The following is a 23,101-nucleotide window of genomic DNA, read 5'->3' as shown; positions in this document are numbered from 1 at the left end:
CGGAGTGTGGAAATTAGGAGAAGGTGTCGAGTTAATAAAAGCATTAGTCAGAGGGCAGAAGAGGGGTTGTTGAGGTGGTTTGGTCATTTAGAGAGAATGGATCAAAGTAGAATGACATGGAAAGCATATAAATCTATAGGGGAAGGAAAGAGGGGTAGGGGTCGTCCTCGAAAGGGTTGGAAAGAGGGGGTAAAGGAGGTTTTGTGGGTGAGGGGCTTGGACTTCCAGCAAGCGTGCATGAGCGTGTTAGATAGGAGTGAATGGAGACGAATGATACTTGGGACCTGACGATCTGTTGGAGTGTGAGCAGGGTAATATTTAGTGAAGGGATTCAGGGAAACCGGTTATTTTCATATAGTCGGACTTGAGTCCTGGAAATGGGAAGTACAATGCCTGCACTTTAAAGGAGGGGTTTGGGATATTGGCAGTTTGGAGGGATATGTTGTGTATCTCTATACGTATATGCTTCTAAACTGTTGTATTCTGAGCACCTCTGCAAAAGCAGTGATAATGTGTGAGTGTGGTGAAAGTGTTGAATGATGATGAAAGTATTTTCTTTTTGGGGATTTTCTTTCTTTTTTTTGGGTCACCCTGCCTCGGTGGGAGACGACCGACTTGTTGAAAAAAAAAAAAAAAAATATATATATATATATATATATATATATATCTTCTTTCTTTCAACACACCGGCCGTATCCCACCGAGGAGGGGTGGCACAATAGGAAAAACGAAAGTTTCTCCTTTTACATTTAGTAATATATACAGGAGAAGAGGTTACTAGCCCCTTGCTCCCGGCATTTTAGTCGTCTCTTACAACACGCATGGCTTATGGAGGAAGAATTCATTTCCACTTCCCCATGGAGGTAAGAGGAAATAAACAAGAACAAGAACTAGTAAGAAAAATGGAAGAAAACCCAGAGGGGTGTGTATATATATATATATGTTTGTACAAGTATGTGTAGTGTGACCTAAGTTTAAGTAGAAGTAGCAAGACGTACCTGAAACCTTGCATGTTTATGAGACAGAAAAATGGACACCAGCATCCTTACCATCATGTAAAACAATTACAGGTTTCCGTTTTACACTCACTTGGCAGGACGGTAGTACCTCCCTGGGCGGTTGCTGTCTACCAACCTACTACCTTTCTTTCTTTCAACACACCGGCCGTATCCCACCGAGGTGGGCTGGCCCAAAAGGAAAAACGAAAGTTTCTCCTTTTACATTTAGTAATATATACAGGAGAAGGGGTTACTAGCCCCATGCTCCCGGCATTTCAGTCGCCTCTTACGACACGCATGGCTTACGGAGGAAGAATTCTGTTCCACTTCCCAATGGAGATAAGAGGAAATAAACAAGAACAAGAACTAAAAAGAAAATAGAAGAGAACCCAGAGGGGTGTGTGTATATATATGCTTGTACATGTATGCGTAGTGTGACCTAAGTGTAAGTAGAAGTAGCAAGACATACCTGAAATCTTGCATGTTTATGAGACGGACAAAAGACACCAGCAATCATACCATCATGTAAAACAATTACAGGCTTTCATTTTACACTCACTTGGCAGGACGGTAGTACCTCCCTCAGCGGTTGCTGCCTACCAACCTACTACCTAGGATATATATATATATATATATACACATATATATATATATATATATATATAGTATATACACTGTCTTATGCTTCACAGAATCACAGGTGAAGACTGATATTGTTCGACTGAAATTACTGCTGGAAGACAAACTTTTACATGGACAAACCTGCAGATGTTGATATGCCTGCTCCTGCCATTGTGATAATGTTCTTGCACTGTCCACTCTTAATAAATTTCACGACACCATCGATGTTTACTTCTTCAAGTACCTGAAAAGCATAACACTTTTATAAACTATGAAGGGATATGAAGTAGGGTAATCTGAACTGTAATGCAAGCACACTTTTGGACATCTGTTTAATTGAGATCAAATTAGTGATGCAGTATTAGCTTGTAATTCCAATGAGGAATGGAATACTGTATACAGAGGTACCTCGACTTACAAGTCCCCTAACTTACGAGTTTTCCGAGTTACAAGCCGTCGCTCAGTCGAGTTTTTGCTTTGAGTTGCAAGCCAAAATCCAAGTTACGAGTGAGCTTCAGATACACCGCCACTAGTTGGCACAGCAAACACTACAATATCCACCCGGCATCCTGTGTCTCACTCTGGTTACCTCGCCATGGAAGCACTTCTCATGTTTTGCTTGCATTTTGTGCTTTTTGTGCAGTTATTTTGCCAAATTTCTTTTTTCTAACCATGGGTCCTAAGAAAGTAAGTGCAAAGGACAGTGCTGAGAAGAGGAGGAGGATGATGTCCATTGAAATAAAGCATGAAATCATAGAAAAACACTAGCGAGGTGTGCGTGTAGTAGATTTGGCAAGGCAGTATGAGCGTAGTACTTCTACTATATGTACCATACCAAAGCAAAGGAGTCGATAAAGGTGAAAGTGAAGTGAAAAAAAATAAAAAAAAAATTGTAGCAATTAAGTTCAGTGATAAAGTGTAGCATTAAAAGTGCAGCAAGTAAGTTAAGCGATTAAACAATAGAGTTTGTGACTAACAAAAGTGACCGAAAATGCACGAAACAAAACGAACTCCTCCAGTCTCCTCTGCCTATCTTTTCCACCCTCCACCTCTGCCAGCATCTTCTGTTAGCCCAAGTTGTCTGATCTCCAAGGTAAATACACTAGCTAAAACCAATTAATTTCTTCACATTCTCTTTTATTATGTTTTTTGTACAATATTTCTTATTTATAAATACTTTTTTATTTAAAAACCCATAACAAAAAAATTGGGGTGTTTTTTGGGGGTTGGAATGGATTAATGGCATTTCAATTACAAGTAATTTCAATGAGGAAAATTTATTTAATACACGGCAAACTGAGTTACAAGCTCAGTCACGGAACGAATTAAACTCACAAGTCAAGGTACCACTGTATTAAAATCTTTACTTACCTGCCATAATGCTCAACATACAGTATACCAGAGTCCAGGATTATTTAGGCTGAACTTCTTTTATGTGCAAAATCTCATACATGATATAAAGGAAGACATTTTGTATTGTAAATTTATTAATGATGGAGCTATCTTTATAAAAATTCCTTTTTCTCCTGTGTATCGGATAGGTTATCCTGAGAGATGGCAATTCCAAGTGATGGTAACTAAGTATGTTGAAATGAAATCTCCGAAGCTCCCATAGTTGATGAACCCTTACTGGAATACTTGACAATATCCTCATTGCCCTACTGAGGTCTTTGAGCTCAGGCTGACACTGCTGAAGTCTCCTAGTTCATGTTGACAGACTTCAACACCTTGTATGAACCCCATCTTGCATGATGGAATATGACAGGGTTAACATAGTAAGCTTTTGTTTCAACTGTGTAACTATCATATAGAATAGGTAGCATCATAATGTGGATGTATCCAATTTTGATATAAAAAAAATTACTATAAATGCATTTATCTAGGTAGTAGGTTGGTAGACAGTAACAGCCCAGGGAGGTACAGTGGACCCCCGCATAACGATGGCATCACATAGCGATTATTTCGCATACCGCTTACTTTAATTGCAAAAATTTTGCCTCGCATACCGCTTAAAAACCCGCTTACCGATTTTCGTCCGAGACGCTTCCAATGTGCGGCCTGAGCCACGCTCACATGTTCCGCCGGTGGCATTGTTTACCAGCCAGCCTCCGCAATAACATCCAAGCATACAATCGGAATATTTCGTATTATTACAGTGTTTTCGGTGCTGTTTCTGGAAAATAAGTGACCATGGGCCCCAAGAAAGCTTCTAGTGCCAACCCTGTGGTAAAAAGGGTGAGAATTAGTATGGAAATTAAGAAAGATTTTGAAGGGTTTGGGGCTAACCCTGAGAAGCCTATGCCAGTTGTGGAATCCATTGTGCCTACTTCAAAAATTAAGGAAATGTGTGCACAGTGGGTTGAACTGCAAACCTTTATGGATGAAAATCACCCTGACACAGCTGTTGCAAGCCGTGCTGGTGACTATTTCAATGACAATGTTGTGGCCCATTTTAGACAAATCGTAAAGGAACGGGAGGTACAGAGCTCTATGGACAGATTTGTTGTGCGACAGAGGTCCAGTGACTCTCAAGCTGGTCCTAGTGGCATTAAAAGAAGAAGGGAAGTAACCCCGGAAAAGGACTTGCTACCTCAAGTCCTAATGGAAGGGGATTCCCCTTTTAAACAGTAAGAAGATAATGCTCTCCCCTCCTCCCATCCCATCAATCATCACCAGATCTTCAATAAAAGTAAGTGTCATGTAAGTGTGCATGCCTTTTTCAGTTTGTGTGTATTAAAATTAACATTTCATGTGGTAAAAAAATTTTTTTTTTCATACTTTTGGGTGTCTTGCACGGATTAATTTTATTTCCATTATTTCTTATGGGGAAAATTCATTCACATAACGATTATTTCGCATAACGATTACCCCTCTTGCACGGATTAAAATCGTTAACCGGGGGTCCACTGTACTACCGTCCTGCCAAACGCTTGTAATTGTTTTACATGATGGTAGGATTGCTGGTGTCCTTTTTCTGTCTCATAAACATGCAAGATTTCAGGTATGTCTTGCTACTTCTACTTACGCTTATGTCACACTACACATACATGTACAAGCATATTTATTACCAAGGTTTATACCGCAAGCATATATATACACACCCTTCTGGGTTTTCCTCTAGTTTCTTTCTAGTTCTTGTTTTTGTTTATTTCCTCTTATCTCCATGGGGAAGTGGAACAGAATTCTTCCTCCATAAGCCATGCGTGTTGTAAGAGGCAACTAAAATGCTGGGAGCAAGGGGCTAGTAACTCCTCCTCCTGTATAAATTACTGAATTTAAAAAAGAGACTTTCGTTTTTCTTTTTGGGCCACCCTGCCTCAGTGGGATACGGCCGGTTTGTTGAAAGAAAAGAGAAAAATGCATTTATAGCACAGAGGTTTAAATCCACTATGTTTACTAAAGATTCCAGGATAATTGCCTCCACAGCCTTGTCTCAGACCAGTCATACTAAACAGGAAAAAGGAACACTATAGGAACAAGAGCTATCAGTACTGTAAATGCACATAAAGGTAAGCGTATACTGTACAGAATGTTAGTAGTAGAAGTTGGTAAGATTCAACTGTAATATTCATGTGACTAAAATACAAGAGCAGAAATCAACCCTGCCAGTATGTTTCCATTGTCAATGCGAAATTCCTTTAAAAATATCCTTTTTCCTAAATACTACTGTCTTTAGTTCCAATGTGTAACCAATGGTTAATTATGTGACCTTACCTGAGACACAGCAGTTTGAGGGATACTAACTTCACTCTGGGCCTCTTTGCCTTTTCTTGTTTCCTTTCTTCTGCTCTATTTATTTGGTGTGAGACATGTTTGGGTGGAAATTGGTTAATGTAAATAATGTATGTCTTCTTGTACTGATGAGAAAAACCATATTTATTCTTTACAAATTTATTATTCTTATAAGCTGATTATTTGTGCAGAAATTTTTTCACCTTTTTCAAAATCAATACAGTGGAATCTCGGTTTTCATTTGCCCTGGTTTTTGCCGAATTCGTTTTCAACAACTTTTTCATCAAAATTTTGTCCCAGTTTTCGTTCATCACCTCGGTTTTCGTCGAGTTGACAGTGGTCTGCCGTACTGAACGTGTCTGTCCGCGTCCACACAAAGCCTCCCACGCATTCTGAGTCAGTTTGGCTTTGTTTATCGCCGGTAGAGGGTGGTAGTGATGGTGGTAGAGAGTGGTAGTGGTTGTGATGGTGGTAGAGGATGGTAGTGATGGTGGTAGTGGTTGTGATGATGGTATAGGTGGTAGTGATGGTGGCAGAGAAAACCTCTCCTCCCTCTCCCCTCCTCGCCATCTTCCATACGCCAACAAGTGTCTTCAATAAAGGTAAAAGTGACGTTAAATGTTCATTTATCCATTTTATTAGTCCTTTATATTTATTTCTCTTGTTTTCTGTATGCAAAACTATAGTTATTTTCTATAAAATGTATTTTTTGTTAATACTTTTGGGTGTCTGGAACGGATTATTTGGATTTACATTATTTCTTAAGGGAAATATTGCTTCACTTTTTGTCAAATTCGGTTTTCGTCAGACTTTCTGGAACGAATTAATGACGAAAACCGAGGTTCCACTGTATTACATAGTTCTGAAATATTTATTTACCTTCAATGTTGTTTTCTTAATAGATCTATTGTGCAGCCCATGGTTCTGAGACGTGACTTTTATATGCATCTCGAAGATTATTAATTTATTTAAACAATTTCCATTTAATTACCTTTTTATTCTGCATGATCAATTTTTTTGGGGGCAATAAAAGAAGTTTTGTAGATTCTTTTATTTATAGTTGCTCTTGTGAATTGCAGGTGAAAGAAAAAATGTGAAGGAATTTTGTTCTTACCTCATTTTGCTATGAATGATAGTCATGATATGTATATGAAGATGAGAAAATGTAAACAAACTTCTGTTTTTTTATATCTCTAAGAGATTCCTTTAGTAAGCTTATGTAATCTGACAAGTTAGTTAGCAGTCTTCCATTGACCTTATTTACCTCTAAGTTCTTCATATTACAGTAATGTGCAACCAACGAGTATCACATTATTATTATTAAATACAGTGGTACCCTGAGTTTCATACAGCTCCCAACTCTAACAATTATGTAAGTGCATTTGTAAGTGTATTTTTGGAGGTCTGAAACGGACTAATCAAATTTACGTTATTCTTATGCGAACAAATGGTTTGGTAACAGCACTTAAACAGCCTTCTGGAACGAATTATGGCCAAAACTCAGGGTACCACTGTACATGGAAAATATGGATCATTCAGCACTTCATGACAAGGGTTAGACATGGTAGGAGAAAGCACAGATGTTCTGGGAGGACATCAGCAGAAATGAAGGGAATAACAAAGGATGTAGCAAATCAGTGTCAGTTAAGAAATTAGAATTTGAATTAAGGGTGGGACCATCAAAGGACAGAGAAGGAACTGAAGTTCCTTCAAGACTATGGTGCTCTTCACCAAGTCCAAAGCTGAGGGATTGATTACCTGGTCTTTTGTATACAATTCTTCACATTATGTCATTATATTGTATTGATAAAGCCACTAGTCGGCGAAGTGTCTACAAATAAAGATACCCAGACGTTGCACGTGTCTAAATGTTCATCTTGTCGGTATTGTATACCATTTATGTACAAAATGTGTGAAGTTGAAAATCTTTGAAGTGGACAATTGGTTAAACATGTTGGGCTGTAAGTGTGACCTGACAATTCTCACAGAATGTCAAAAACCTTGTATTGTGATGACCACGCGAGTCTAATGTAACCTAACTGCAGCACGAGAGTATCCTACAACCGGCAGTCATTAAGAGAGAACAGCCAAAAGCCTAATTATAGTTGGATGCAATAAATTTCTCGTTACATAAATGAGCCTTATTCACCGAGGGTTGACCTCTAACCTTGTGGTATAAGACATCCCTGTGCAATATAAAATTTTGCTTGGATTTTTAACCCAGAGGGTTAGCCACCCAGTCACTGAATACTGTCTGCCTTATTTCCATTGGGGTCCTTTTATCAATAAATAGTTTCCCTATTACAAGACACACTGAGGGTAAATTTCTAGGTATTCTCCTTAACTGTAATCTTAAAATTTCATTCCCACACCCAGCATATCTCCAAGAAAATTTCCAAATCAGTAGGCATCCTTTCCAAGATACAATACTATGTACCCCAAATGACACTCCTTACCCTATACCACTCTTTAACCCTTTCAGGGTCAGCAGGCCCTCTCCTAAACTTGTTCTCAGGGTAGGAAAAAAAAAAAATTATTTTTTCTTATGAAATGATAGAGAACCTTTTCCTGATCATAATGACACCAAAATTATGAAATTTGATGGAAAACTTAAGGAATTATGCTCTCGCGAAGTTAGTGGTCTCGACGATGTTTAAGCATCAGCGATTTCACCCACTTTGAGCCCTATTTTCGGCCAATTCCAATGTACCAGTCGACAAAAATCATAACTATTTTGCTAGAACTCCATTTTTTCTATCGAATGAGTACAAGAAACTATCCATTTACTGATTTCAACTATCCAATAAAGTGGTCAGAAATTAGCAATTTTGCCAATTTCACACAAATTTCAAAAGATGCCAATTTCCAAATAGGGTCCAGAATGAACAAGACAGACATTCCCGGCACCAAAATAACACTTTTTCTGTTCCTTAGTCATGTCCCCAGGCCTCTGTTACATTTCTTTTGCTTTCCACTTTGAATTTTTATTCTCACAAAAAAATAGAAGATTTACTGTTATGCAGATTACTACGTTAGTGTAGAAATGGTATAAATAACATCAGTGCACTTGTGAAAGAATATTAGACTCACCAGTTGACGTGTATTGGACGCGTGGCATGATTTGTTTACTTTTGAACTTTGGCAAAAATTTAACATTTCTGCTACTTTGAGCTCAGTTTCAAGGTACTTTTCATTGTGAAATCAATCAAAATCATCTCAATTTCTGTAATATTGTATTCCATTCTATACAATGGAATACAACCATAAATAGCATACGAAAATACATTGCAAATTTGCCGTTTTAAAGCAAAAACACGGTCAGTTTTCTTTTTTTCTCATTATGCACTGTGTGTTGCCGGATTTTTTTTATACTGTGTACACTGACCCCCTAGACCCATTCTTTCATATGTAGGCCTACCAGCTTTCTCTCGCTAGATTTGAAGGCGCTAGAATTTATGCGTACTAGTACAGCACTAAACCTGGCATGCAAGCCCTACTAGTATGGCACCAACCCTGAAAGGGTTAATATATCCCTAACTCACCTATGGTATTTGTGAAGTTGAATTTGTTTCAGACAACAGAACAATGCTCTTCTCCAGACTGAGGGACTGACCACCTCAAAACTTTAAGGGTGATGGACTGATTACATCATCTTCAAGTATCTTCTGCTTCTATCAACTTTTCTGTACTCGACTGAAGAAGCCTACTGTGTAGGCGAAACGTTTCGAAATAAAGATACCTAACTGTTGCATATGTGTCTTACCTAACAATCTGTCGGTATTTTATACCATTTTAATGTTCATTCTGTCAGACACTGCAACACAAGGGTATCTTGGTACAGACCATCATCTTCGACAACCTCTACTAGTGAGAACGGCTGGGTTTGAGAGGGACCTGCCCTCCCAAAGCAACCTACGTCTCACCTCCTGGCACTATGGTATTTGTGCCTGGGGATCAACCACAGCCAACCACCTTAAACCTTTAATAACCCAACAAAAAGCTGCTGTGCAGATGATTACCAGCTCCTGTACTAGACAGCACACCCCACCACTTTTCAGAAGCCTGAACTCACTAAATATACAAGACAAACACTCATTGTGGCTACTCCATATACAAAACCCTCTACTTAAACTTCTTGATAGCTACAACACAACGCACAGTCACAATGCAAGGCATAAGGCACTCTCCGACATCCCTCGTGTCATTCTCAAACTATGTAAAAATGCAATGCACATAATGAGCTCGAAGATCTGGAATTCACTACCTGAACCAGTAAAGGATTCCCTGACTACTTATAAATTTAGTACTTTGCTTAAAAATCATCTCATCTCACAGTACTAACCAAACCAACCAAAACAACTTCTAATCAGTTTGAAGCAACTCTCCCAAATATTATATGACCTCTAGTCTATTAAACATCGGCTAATCCATGAAATATTACTGTCTGAACCATTTTTTGTAATATTGTTTTTATTATGTGCAACTTCAAGACTATTATTATTATTATTATTATTATCACACTGGCCGATTCCCACCAAGGCAGGGTGGCCCGAAAAAGAAAAACTTTCACCATCATTCACTCCATCACTGTCTTGCCAGAAGGGTGCTTTACACTACAGTTTTTAAACTGCAACATTAACACCCCTCCTTCAGAGTGCAGGCACTGTACTTCCCATCTCCAGGACTCAAGTCCGGCCTGCCGGTTTCCCTGAATCCCTTCATAAATGTTACTTTGCTCACACTCCAACAGCACGTCAAGTATTAAAAACCATTTGTCTCCATTCACTCCTATCAAACACGCTCGCGCATGCCTGCTGGAAGTCCAAGCCCCTCGCACACAAAACCTCCTTTACCCCCTCCCTCCAACCTTTCCTAGGCCGACCCCTACCCCGCCTTCCTTCCACTACAGACTGATACACTCTTGAAGTCATTCTGTTTCGCTCCATTCTCTCTACATGTCCGAACCACCTCAACAACCCTTCCTCAGCCCTGTGGACAACAGTTTTGGTAATCCCGCACCTCCTCCTAACTTCCAAACTACGAATTCTCTGCATTATATTCACACCACACATTGCCCTCAGACATGACATCTCCACTGCCTCCAGCCTTCTCCTCGCTGCAACATTCATCACCCATGCTTCACACCCATATAAGAGCGTTGGTAAAACTATACTCTCATACATTCCCCTCTTTGCCTCCAAGGACAAAGTTCTTCGTCTCCACAGACTCCTAAGTGCACCACTCACTCTTTTTCCCTCATCAATTCTATGATTCACCTCATCTTTCATAGACCCATCTGCTGACACGTCCACTCCCAAATATCTGAATACGTTCACCTCCTCCATACTCTCTCCCTCCAATCTGATATTCAATCTTTCATCACCTAATCTTTTTGTTATCCTCATAACCTTACTCTTTCCTGTATTCACCTTTAATTTTCTTCTTTTGCACACCCTACCAAATTCATCCACCAATCTCTGCAACTTCTCTTCAGAATCTCCCAAGAGCACAGTGTCATCAGCAAAGAGCAGCTGTGACAACTCCCACTTTGTGTGTGATTCTTTATCTTTTAACTCCACGCCTCTTGCCAAGACCCTCGCATTTACTTCTCTTACAACCCCATCTATAAATATATTAAATAACCACGGTGACATCACACATCCTTGTCTAAGGCCTACTTTTACTGGGAAAAAGTTTCCCTCTTTCCTACATACTCTAACTTGAGCCTCACTATCCTCGTAAAAACTCTTCACTGCTTTCAGTAACCTACCTCCTACACCATACACTTGCAACATCTGCCACATTGCCCCCCTATCCACCCTGTCATACGCCTTTTCCAAATCCATAAATGCCACAAAGACCTCTTTAGCCTTATCTAAATACTGTTCACTTATATGTTTCACTGTAAACACCTGGTCCACACACCCCCTACCTTTCCTAAAGCCTCCTTGTTCATCTGCTATCCTATTTTCCGTCTTACTCTTAATTCTTTCAATTATAACTCTACCATACACTTTACCAGGTATACTCAACAGACTTATCCCCCTATAATTTTTGCACTCTCTTTTATCCCCTTTGCCTTTATACAAAGGAACTATGCATGCTCTCTGCCAATCCCTAGGTACCTTACCCTCTTCCATACATTTATTAAATAATTGCACCAACCACTCCAAAACTATATCCCCACCTGCTTTTAACATTTCTATCTTTATCCCATCAATCCCAGCTGCCTTACCCCCTTTCATTTTACCTACTGCCTCACGAACTTCCCCCACACTCACAACTGGCTCTTCCTCACTCCTACAAGATGTTATTCCTCCTTGTCCTATACACGAAATCACAGCTTCCCTATCTTCATCAATATTTAACAATTCCTCAAAATATTCCCTCCATCTTCCCAATACCTCTAACTCTCCATTTAATAACTCTCCTCTCCTATTTTTAACTGACAAATCCATTTGTTCTCTAGGCTTTCTTAACTTGTTAATCTCACTCCAAAACTTTTTCTTATTTTCAACAAAATTTTGTTGATAACATCTCACCCACTCTCTCATTTGCTCTTTTTTTACATTGCTTCACCACTCTCTTAACCTCTCTCTTTTTCTCCATATACTCTTCCCTCCTTGCATCACTTCTACTTTGTAAAAACTTCTCATATGCTAACTTTTTCTCCCTTACTACTCTCTTTACATCATCATTCCACCAATCGCTCCTCTTCCCTCCTGCACCCACTTTCCTGTAACCACAAACTTCTGCTGAACACTCTAACACTACATTTTTAAACCTACCCCATACCTCTTCAACCCCATTGCCTATGCTCTCATTAGCCCATCTATCCTCCAATAGCTGTTTATATCTTACCCTAACTGCCTCCTCTTTTAGTTTATAAACCTTCACCTCTCTCTTCCCTGATGCTTCTATTCTCCTTGTATCCCATCTACCTTTTACTCTCAGTGTAGCTACAACTAGAAAGTGATCTGAAATATCTGTGGCCCCTCTATAAACATGTACATCCTGAAGTCTACTCAACAGTCTTTTATCTACCAATACATAATCCAACAAACTACTGTCATTTCGCCCTACATCATATCTTGTATACTTATTTATCCTCTTTTTCTTAAAATATGTATTACCTATAACTAAACCCCTTTCTATACAAAGTTCAATCAAAGGGCTCCCATTATCATTTACACCTGGCACCCCAAACTTACCTACCACACCCTCTCTAAAAGTTTCTCCTACTTTAGCATTCAGGTCCCCTACCACAATTACTCTCTCACTTGGTTCAAAGGCTCCTATACATTCACTTAACATCTCCCAAAATCTCTCTCTCTCCTCTGCATTCCTCTCTTCTCCAGGTGCATACACGCTTATTATGACCCACTTCTTGCATCCAACCTTTACTTTAATCCACATAATTCTTGAATTTACACATTCATATTCTCTTTTCTCCTTCCATAACTGATCATTTAACATTACTGCTACCCCTTCCTTTGCTCTAACTCTCTCAGATACTCCAGATTTAATCCCATTTATTTCCCCCCACTGAAACTCTCCTACCCCCTTCAGCTTTGTTTCGCTTAGGGCCAGGACATCCAACTTCTTTTCATTCATAACATCAGCAATCATCTGTTTCTTGTCATCCGCACTACATCCACGCACATTTAAGCATCCCAGTTTTATAAAGTTTTTCTTCTTCTCTTTTTTAGTAAATGTCTACAGGAGAAGGGGTTACTAGCCCATTGCTCCCGGCATTTTAGTCGCCTCATACGACACGCATGGCTTACGGAGGAAAGATTCTTTTCCACTTCCCCATGGACACTAGAAGAAATAAAGAAGAACAAGAGCTATTTAGAAAAAGGAGAAAAACCTAGATGTATGTATATATATATGCATGTGCGTGTCTGTGAAGTGTGACCAAAGTGTAAGTAGGAGTAGCAAGATATCCCTGTTATCTAGTATGTTTATGAGACAGAAAAAGAAACCAGCAATCCTACCATCATGCAAAACAGTTACAGGTTTTTGTTTCACAGTCATCTGGCAGGATGGTAGTACTTCCCTGGGTGGTTGCTGTCTACCAACCTACTACTACTATTATTCTTATAAACCTCCACATTGACTACCTCGCATTAGTAATAATGTTAAATAAAGATTTTAATAAAAGTTAACCACTCTTAATTAGATTTAAGTAGTTATCATGTACTAGGATCAGTATGCCCAAAATGCCCCAGCATCATAATGGCTTTCTTTGTACTTAGCAAACCCAAATTGTAATTACACATTGTAGCCTTTACAAAAAAATAAATTCACTATTTTTATCTTTTCCCCAGGATGACAACTGCAACAGTCAACTAACACCCAGGTACTTACTTACTATTAGGTGAACCAGGGCAGCAGGTGTAAGGAAACATGACCAAAGTTTCCACCTGTGCCAGGGATCGAACCACTGACCCTCAGTATGCGAGCCGAGTGTGCTAACAACCGAGCCACAGGACACCCACATATTTCCCCTATCTCTTACATAATCTAACCTGAGATTCTCTCTTAACATCTTCCTCTGTAAGACATGTGTGCTGTAAGAGGCGACTAAAATGCCGGGAGCAAGGGGCTAGTAACCCCTTCTCCTGTGCAAGTTACTAAACTTAAAAAGAGAAACTTGTTTTTCTTTTTGGGCCACCCTGCCTCAGTGGGATACGGCTGGTTTGTTGAAATAAAGAAAAGATATTAAATTTTTCTTTTTCAACACACCGGCTGTCTCCCACTGAGGCAAAAACCAGCTACAACGATTCCCTATCCACTTCACTGTATACCTTATCCAAATCTAAAAGTGCAACAAACAGCTTTCTTTCCTTCCTTATCTAGGCATTGCTCCTACTTGTCCACTCAGGCCCTTCCCTCCTAGCAAATACCATTCCTCCCTGCTACTGTAACCACGTCAAACTTACTTCCTGCCTAACTCACTCTAGCTCTACTCCCACAAAATAATCCTATTCTTCCCTGCCCCATGCATGAAATCTAATTCATTATCTCCATGCAATAACTCATCAAAATATTCTACGATATGAGAAACCTCTAATTCCTTTTCCAGCATCCCACATGTCAGCCATTTCCCACTGAGGCACAGTGACCCAAAAAAGAAAGAAACACTTTCACCATCATTCACACATAATCAATGTCTTTGCAGAGGAGCTCAGATATGACAGTTTAGATGTCACTCCAAACAGCTAATATCCCGAACCCCTCCTTTAAAGTGCAGGCATTGTACTTCCCACCTCCAGGACTCAAGTCTGGCTAATCAGTTTCCCTGAATCCCTTCACAAAATAATACCCTGTTCACACTCCAACAGCTTGTTAGGTCCCAAAAGTCATACATCTCCATTCGCCAGATCAGTATATCACTATGACAGATCATCTACCTTTAGCTTTTAAATTACTTAAAAGTAATTATTTAAAAATAATTTAGTTACATGAGATTTTCCCTGCAATTGGAAGGCTTTCAGCTACAGGAATATTTCATTAGGTCCAAATCTAGGCATAAAATGCAGTATATGAAAGCCTTAACAACAACTAAGAATAGTGGACTCGTGAAACTGGTTCCAAAATTGTTTCTGCTTTTAATTTCTGTATAGAACAGACCAGAGTGAAAGTAAAGTACCTGATTTAATAATGTGGGATCAGAATTATTATAATATGGGGGAAGCATTAAACTACCAGTTATTGGGTCAGAAGAGCAATTACCATTACCAACCTGTGGTGTGTCGGCACCTCCACTCAAGTGAAGTTTATTCATTAAGAAATTCTGAAGCATACTCATGAATCCCTCCTTGTCTTCCTCTCCCTCACTCCCATCATAGTCCTCATCCTCATAATCCTCATCACTGTATTCTTCATCACTATCTTCATCATTTAAGTCCTGCCTTGCACTTGGATCTCGCATTCCCCCAATAGCACCCTCACATTCCCCTGATGTTGCTGAAATAGTAATAAAATTTTAGTTCATCAGAAGCTTAATTAGACACTTCTTTTATAGCAATACACTACAGTATACAAATCATTTGTTGCCGAGTCCAATTATTACATTAACTTGTTTCTGTTTTAAGAAAATCCGGTCTTTGGAATTTGGACACTGCTGATAACTGACAGTGCATTCTCAAAGGAAACACTCACACTAATGATTAGTCATCTATACAATCTTTCCGTGTGTCTGGCTGGGCCACAACTTTAATGATTCACAGCTACCAGAACATTAGCAGAAAACATAACAATCAGTAACTCTGACAGTGCAACACCTGCTAGGAGAAAGTTTCACTACAGAAACTTGTGCACAACTGGAAATAATAGACAATTCCTCATTGCAAATTGTACATCTTTTCCACTTGTCAGATTTGAGCTATTTGCCTTCATTCTGCACAAGTATCTCCAAGAATGTTGAGGTCACGGTGGGAAGTACTCTATCTGCTCTTTCTATATTTAGCAATAAAATTTCTTTCCCAGTGAATGAAAACTGCTAACTTTATGGTGGACGCAGCCATCCCCTCTCTGGCCATTTTATCAAAATTTAAAAATATATACCATTAGATTATAAGTACAGTACAGCATAAATATACCATACACATTTATTACATCTAAAATACACTAATCTAATAGTAAAATTTTGTACTAAATCTTTGAAACTCTTAAGAAAAATGTTATTTTAAAGATGTTTTATTCCTACTCTCAATTTTTATAAATTTAACACCCAGAAAGAATGGTTAGGACAAACACCTCTTCACGCATCTTGTTAAACAAACACAGCAAATCCAATATATTCACCTGCACTTCCATCTTTCTTTTCTGCAGAAGCAGAAGTGCTCTCTGCTTGGGCTTCTGGAACCTTGGGGGTTTCCTTATCAGTTGGCTGCTCTGGCATCTTGCTTGTTTCACAGTCAGCCATTGTTACACACCTTCAGAGACGAGTCTTGCTTCCTTGTTGATCTTATGGCAATTGGCAGTGGGTTGGCCCTTCACCAAATGCTGGTAAGAAAAATAAAATAAATTTTGATGTGTGGAAAGTATCATCTTTTGTTGAAACTAGGAGCTAAAATGTATGGAGATCATTCGCAGAGCATACAAGTTGTGGAGATTTTCCTGTCGAACACAGAGACCTTATGTTTGAGGAAAATCCCTAACCCCACAAGGTAGCCTCTCTAAGAAACAAGAAAAACTGTTGCTTATGACAGAGGGTAGACCTTGGACATAAATGTTAAGGAGAACCAAACACCAATAAATTATATTATTTACTGTTGCTTGTAGCTAGTAGGTTGGTAGACAGCAACCCCCCAGGGAGGTACTACCGTCTTGCCAAGTGAGTGTAAAACAAAAGCCTGTAATTGTTTTACATGATGGTAGGATTGCTGGTGTCTTTTGTCTGTCTCATAAATATGCAAGATTTCAGGTACATCTTGCTACTTCTACTTACACTTAGGTCACACTACACATACATGTACAATGCGAAATAATCGTTATGCGAATGAATTTTCCCCATAAGAAATAATGGAAATAAAATTAATCCGTGCAAGACGCCCAAAAGTATGAAAAAATTTTTTTTTTACCACATGAAATGTTAATTTTAATACACACAAACTGAAAAAGGCATGCACAATTAAATGACACTTACTTTTATTGAAGATCTGGTGATGATTGATGGGATGGGAGGAGGGGAAAGCATTATCTTCTTACTGTTTAGAAGGGGAATCCCCTTCCATTAGGACTTGAGGTAGCAAGTCCTTTTCTGGGGTTACTTCCCTTCTTCTTTTAATGCATATATATACATACCCCTCTGGGTTTTCTTTTATTTTCTTTCTAGTTCGTCTTGTTTATTTCCTCTTATCTCCATGGGGAAGTGGAACAGAATTCTTCCTCCGTAAGCCATGCGTGTCGTAAGAGGTGACTAAAATGCCAGGAGCAAGGGGATAGTAACCCCTTCTCCTGTATATATTACTAAATGTAAAAGGAGAAACTTTCGTTTTTCCTTTTGGGCCACCCCGCCTCGGTGGGATACGGCCGGTGTGTTGAAAGAAAGAAAGGTTTACTGTTGCTATTGTACTTATGGGGGATGTCCTTAACCTATATGGACCATACAGTGCCTGGGAAAATGGAAGGTTATCAGGTCCAATTCAAGGAATGGGAGGGCATATTCAATTCATTGGATCAAGAGCCCCTCTTGAGCATCAAGGAAACTCCCTTAAGGGATAGTAAAAAAACATTTCAAGCTAAAAGCAGAAAATTTTATAATTATAGTAGTTATATGATGTAAATTTAAATACGAGAGCAATGGTTAACTTTTGGGGATAAATCGGGGGTCGTATGTATAGTAGGGCCCCGCTTTACGGCGTTTCGCCTTACGATGTTCCACTAATACAGACATTCAAATTATGACCAAAACTCTATATTCCCCCCCCCACCTGACTTCCTAATATGGTCACCCTGGGCCACCCAGTTTGTTTACATTCTCTGTGAGCATGACTCTTCATTATGTCTAATACCGTACCAGAGGGGTTCAAGGAGGCCAGAGTTACTCCTATCCGCAAGAAAAATAGTAGGTCTCATGTAAGCAACTATAGGTCTGTTAGTATACTCAGTATAATATCCAAAATTCTAGAGAGGACGGTGTACTGTCAAGTAGTTAAGTACCTTAATGACAACAACATTCTCCATAGCTATCAATCAGGCTTTAGAAGATCTTACTCAACCGACACCTCCCTAATTAATCTGATGGATTACATGAGAACTGAAATGTCAATGGGGAACCTCATAGGTATAGTAACCTTAGACCTGCAAAAGGCCTTTGATACTGTCAACCACAATATATTATGTAAGAAACTTCAAACTATTGGTATAGGTTCTGTAGACTAGTTTAAGTCCTACCTTAGCAATAGGAGACAAACTGTCAAAATCAACAAAATGGAATCAGAACCCCTGCTAATAGCATGTGGAGTTCCCCAAGGTAGTATTCTGGGTCCCTTATTATTCCTATGCTATGTTAACGACATGCCTATCAGTGTCAAGTGCAAACTCCTACTGTATGCAGATGGCAGTGCTCTGTTAGTGTCAGGTAAAGACCCATAAGATATAGCTAATGTATTAACACTGGAACATTAGTCCTGCAGCAAATGGTTACTAGACAACAAACTATCATTACACCTCGGGAAAATTGAAGTCATACTCTTTGGTACGAAACATAAACTGAGAAGGGTAAATAATTTTAATGTCCAGTGTAATGGAGAACCCATCACTTCAGTTTCCTCAGCAAGATATATGGGAATCCCCTTTGACTCATGCATGTCAGGAGAATTGATAGGGAACAGTGTAGTAAAGAAAGCAAATGCCAGACTGAAATTCCTCTACAGACAAGCACAGTGTCTACCTACTGAGGCTCGCAGGACCCTATGTCTAGCCCTTATACAGTGTCATATGGATTACGTTTGCTCTTCATGGTACTCTGCCTTGAGAAAAAAACTGAAAGATAGACTGCAAATCACCCAGAACAAAATGGTAAGATTCATCCTGGACCTGGGTCCAAGAGAGTATGTAGGCCAGGATGAATTACAGCAGTTTGATATGCTGAATGTTGAAGACAGAGTAAAACAATTGAAGCTAAATCATGTATTTAAAACTACTCACAAACAGTGTCCAGAATATCTTGCTGCCAATTTTGTCAAGGTTGGGAACCAAAGCAATCATAGTACTAGGGGGAGAGAGCACAACTTTGTAGTACCCACAGTCAGTGGCCAGGCTTCAAACACCTTTTATTGTACAGCAATAAAAGAATGGAACACACTGCCTGCACATGTCAAAGCCAGTCATAGCATGAGCCAGTTCAAGAAGAGAGCCAAAAGGTGTCTGATGAATGTAGCTACAGGAAGGGAGGGGAATGATTTTTTATTTTTTTAGCTAACACACATGTAATTTTACCTTATTCCTAGTAATGACTCTCGTATTGTAGATAGTCTTAATGACCCTCATGTAGTAGATAGTCTTAATAGTATGATAATATGTTATCTCCATTAAAGAATAATAAGAAGATATCACCTTTATTTTATAATAATAAGGTAAAAGGACCCTAATGGAAATAAGTCACTTTGACTTTTTGGGTTATCCTACGTACTTTACACATATACTATGTATGATAATCTATATAACTGTATTTGTGTATACCTGAATAAACCGACTTACTTATTCCAAAATTCAAGTGTTTTGAAGTTATTTCATATTTTATATATACTCTGATAATTATATTTATATGTACCTGTACCTAAATAAACTTACTTTCTTTCCAAGGAGTGAAAATCATTAATCTTTTATATTATAAACAAAAACCATGGTATTTATTCCATGGGAAAAACTGTTATGTTAATTCCTTTTCTATTAAGTGGTGTGTGCAATGGAGACAGTCACTTTGACTTTATTTTTGGGTTATCCTGGGTAATTTACACATATGTTACTATGTATGATAACTGTACTTGTGTGAACCTGTACCTAAATAAATTTACTCACTCACTATATTTGTTTTGGAAAAGCAGGAAAAATGCTTTATTATGACCAGTAAATTTAATTTTGTAACCCAATCAAACAAAATCTAGCCTAACCTACTCCAGCCATAAGGTTCTTATTTACATAGGGTAACACTTAAGTTTGGTTATATTAAAAAGTATAAAGATTTCCTATGCATAACACTTAATACAGGAGAATTTACATAATAAAGACACATCCAGGAACAAAATACATATTGACCAAATCAAGATTTCATGCTGCTTAGCTTGCAAGAAACTGTGACCCAATCCCCACACGAGTGTCCAGCGGAACTTTTCTAGGGGCTAAAAAGCAAGGATTTCCTGGGGACAAGGAGAGACAAGGGGAACAAGCACATCATTAATATGGTTGGTTTACCTCTGACATCTTAATGGGGTAACCAAGATCTTGCTTCCCAGCAGACACCAAATGCATCCTGACATTATCTGCTGCAGCCCCTACCCTAGCCTAACCTTACCTCGTAAAATATTTAATTTAGAATCAAAATATTTACTGGGCCTGGCTTAAAGCTGTATATGCCTGATTACTGGGGATTTTTTTTTATCAACACTGGACAACTTTCAATACTTGTACAGTCTCCTCTGTGGAGAAGCATTCTGGCTTAAATCTTCTACATATGAAACAAAATTAATATTTGTTCTCCCAGTACACAGCACTGCCATGAACAATTCTTCACATTCATTTAATATATAATAAGTGTGAACCACTCAGTGAACAACAATCTCTGTCTTTGTTCACACTTTATGATATCAAAACTTCACTATTTTATGAGTAAAATAATACATAAAACTTTTACCAACACGTCCTTAATAGAACAAAACAAAACAAAACTGAGTTGAATGTACTGGTCTCCTGTGAGTATAATTAACGAGATTCAGAAATAAACTTTCACCCACAGGGGGGGGAAACAACAAAAAAAAAGTCTACAATAACCACGTTTCATCACAGTTGTTGTTTTTACACCCTAAACACCACAATACACAAAAGAAAACCTAAAACAAGTCACCTGAAAGAAGACAGGGGATTTTCTCCTCGTGGAGATAGGTGAGACAGCAAGCAGCTTGCTCGGTATCCTTGACAAAGAGGAATTTCCCCCCTGGTACCGCCCAGATTCCGGCACTTCCTTAATTACCTTATTTCGAGGCGGTGCCGCCGTGACAGTCCGTTGAACAGCGCCGTTTAGCGTCTCTAAAGTGGGTAGTTAGGCGTGAACGCTGCCAACTGGTGATTAGACAGAGCAAGAGCAGCAGCCGGTGAGAAGACAAGTGAGATACCAGGAATCACCTGAGGGAGGATCTTGTTATTATTGTTGTTGCCAAACTTGGGCGCTTACACTCACAAGACAATCTTACTATGAAGAAAACCATACCATAATTCACGATGCGCGTCGTCTTCTAAATGTATCTTACAGTATATTTACTATTTAATTCACAATCGCTTGATCAGAGCAACAAACTACAGATTATGAAACCAACTTACAGAATAATGAAATGCCACGTAGTGGGAAGAGAGACCACATCGGCTGGGAAAACTTTACACGGACTGGATAAATATCTTGTGGGAATGGAAAACACATTATAAGCGTGGCTGGGGGACCCGTAGCTCAGTGGTAGCAGCACTCTTCTTATCCCCACACACGTGCCCACAGGGTTCCGGGTTCGGTTCTCTAGTGACATATATATATATATATATATATATATATATATATATATATATATATATGGAAAATATTCCACACACATTTGCTGCCTTTGTTCACCAAGCAAGATGGATCATGGCCATCGAAGTAGCATTTCTGTCTCTCGAGTAGTAGACAAAGGATAGAGCCTCCACCACTCCATGCGTTGATAAAAAAAAAGATCCCACACAGGTTTAGGGCTTACCCATATATATATGTCATGCCGAATAGGTAAAACTGGTCAAATAGCAAGAACTCATTTAAAATTAAGTCCTTTCTAAAATTTTCTCTTATATGTTTAAAGATATATTCGTTGTTTCGTTTATGTTCATGAAAAAATAATAATTTTGTACCAAGAGAACCTTAGAAAACTTACCTAACCTTATTATAACAAGCGCAATTTAATTTAGCCTAATCCAACTAAATATATTTTAGGTAAGTTTACAATAATTTAATAATAAACAAACACAGTAAAATATGTTTTTTTTCGTTAGGTTCAGAATTATTTTTGCGAAATTATGCAATTATGCATACACAAATTTTCGCTTGCCTTACTCGGCAAGAAGAGCGTTGCTATTTAAGGCAAAATCGAAAGTTTTTCCTATCCGCCATGACATACACACACACACACACACACACACACATATATATATATATATATATATATATATATATATATATATATATATATATATATATATATATACAATGCAGAAACAGGTGGGTGTATACAGAGAAATATCAGTCAGCAGGGTTCGAACCCACGTCAGGGGCGTGGCGCCAGTGACGCTCAAGACCACTCGGCCACAGATACCTGGAATATACCTGGAGAGGGTTTTTGGGGGTCAACGCCCTCACGGCTCGGTCTGAGACCAGGCCTCGTGGTGGATCAGGGTCTGATCAACCAGGCTGTTACTGTTGGCCGCACTCACACTGACGTACGAACCACAGCCCGGCTGGTCAGGTACTGACTTTAGGTGCCTATCCAGTGCCTTCTTGAAGACAGCCAGGGATCTATTGGTAATCTCCATTATGTATGCTTGGAGGCAGTTGAACAGTCTTGGGCCCCTGACGCTTATTGTGTTGTCTCTCAGTGTACTCGTGTCGTCCCTGCTTTTCATTGGGGAAATGTTACATCTCCTGCCTAGTCTTTTGCTTTCATAGGGAGTGACTTTCGTGTGCAAGTTTGGTACTAATCCCTTTAGAATTTTCCAAGGGTATATTAACATGTATCTCTCTCGCCTGCATTCCAGGGAATACAAATCAAGGGACTTCAAACGTTCCCAGTAATTTAGGTGCTTTATCATACTTATGTGTGCCATGAAATTTCTTTATACACTCTCCAGGTCAGCAGTTTCTCCAGCCTTGAAGGAGGCAGTTAGTGTACAGAAGTATTCCAGCCTAGAGAGAACAAGCGATTTGAAGAGAATCATCATGGGCTTGGCATCCCCTAGTTTTGAAGGTTCTCATTATCCATCCTATCATTTTTCCTAGCAGATGCG

The 23,101-nt window shown here is 39.0% G+C and overlaps 1 protein-coding gene across 2 annotated transcripts; it reads right to left on the bottom strand.

Annotated features, from left to right (window-relative positions):
• Positions 1-1,729: 1,729 nt before the first annotated feature.
• LOC128687959 (NAD-dependent protein deacetylase sirtuin-2) lies at positions 1,730-21,242 on the bottom strand. Of its 2 annotated transcripts, none has more exons than XM_053775601.2 (4): positions 21,054-21,242; positions 16,163-16,363; positions 15,099-15,322; positions 1,730-1,862 (listed from the first exon to the last, which is right to left on the bottom strand). In XM_053775601.2, the coding sequence occupies exons 2-4, from the start codon at positions 16,281-16,283 to the stop codon at positions 1,746-1,748; spliced, it is 462 nt and encodes a 153-aa protein (XP_053631576.2). In that variant the 5' UTR covers positions 16,284-16,363; positions 21,054-21,242; the 3' UTR covers positions 1,730-1,745. The 2 variants fall into 2 exon arrangements, with proteins under 2 accessions (XP_053631576.2, XP_069939735.1); XM_070083634.1 differs by having other exon boundaries at positions 20,928-21,066.
• Between the last annotated feature and the right edge of the window lie 1,859 nt (positions 21,243-23,101).

This window comes from Cherax quadricarinatus, chromosome 10, assembly GCF_038502225.1.
Source record: "Cherax quadricarinatus isolate ZL_2023a chromosome 10, ASM3850222v1, whole genome shotgun sequence".
Classification (NCBI taxonomy): Eukaryota; Metazoa; Arthropoda; class Malacostraca; order Decapoda; family Parastacidae; genus Cherax; species Cherax quadricarinatus.
The sequence above is the reverse complement of the archived record's forward strand: the minus strand, read 5'-3'. Positions and strand labels throughout refer to the sequence as shown.

Excerpts from the sequence above, each read along its gene's own strand:
- LOC128687959 (XM_053775601.2), bottom strand. The coding sequence starts at position 16,283 with ATGGCTGACTGTGAAACAAGCAAGATGCCAGAGCAGCCAACTGATAAG. Across the intron at positions 15,323-16,162 it reads AAAGAAAGATGGAAGTGCAG|CAACATCAGGGGAATGTGAG; the intron begins GTGAATATATTG and ends TTACTATTTCAG. Across the intron at positions 1,863-15,098 it reads GAGGTGCCGACACACCACAG|GTACTTGAAGAAGTAAACAT; the intron begins GTTGGTAATGGT and ends TATGCTTTTCAG.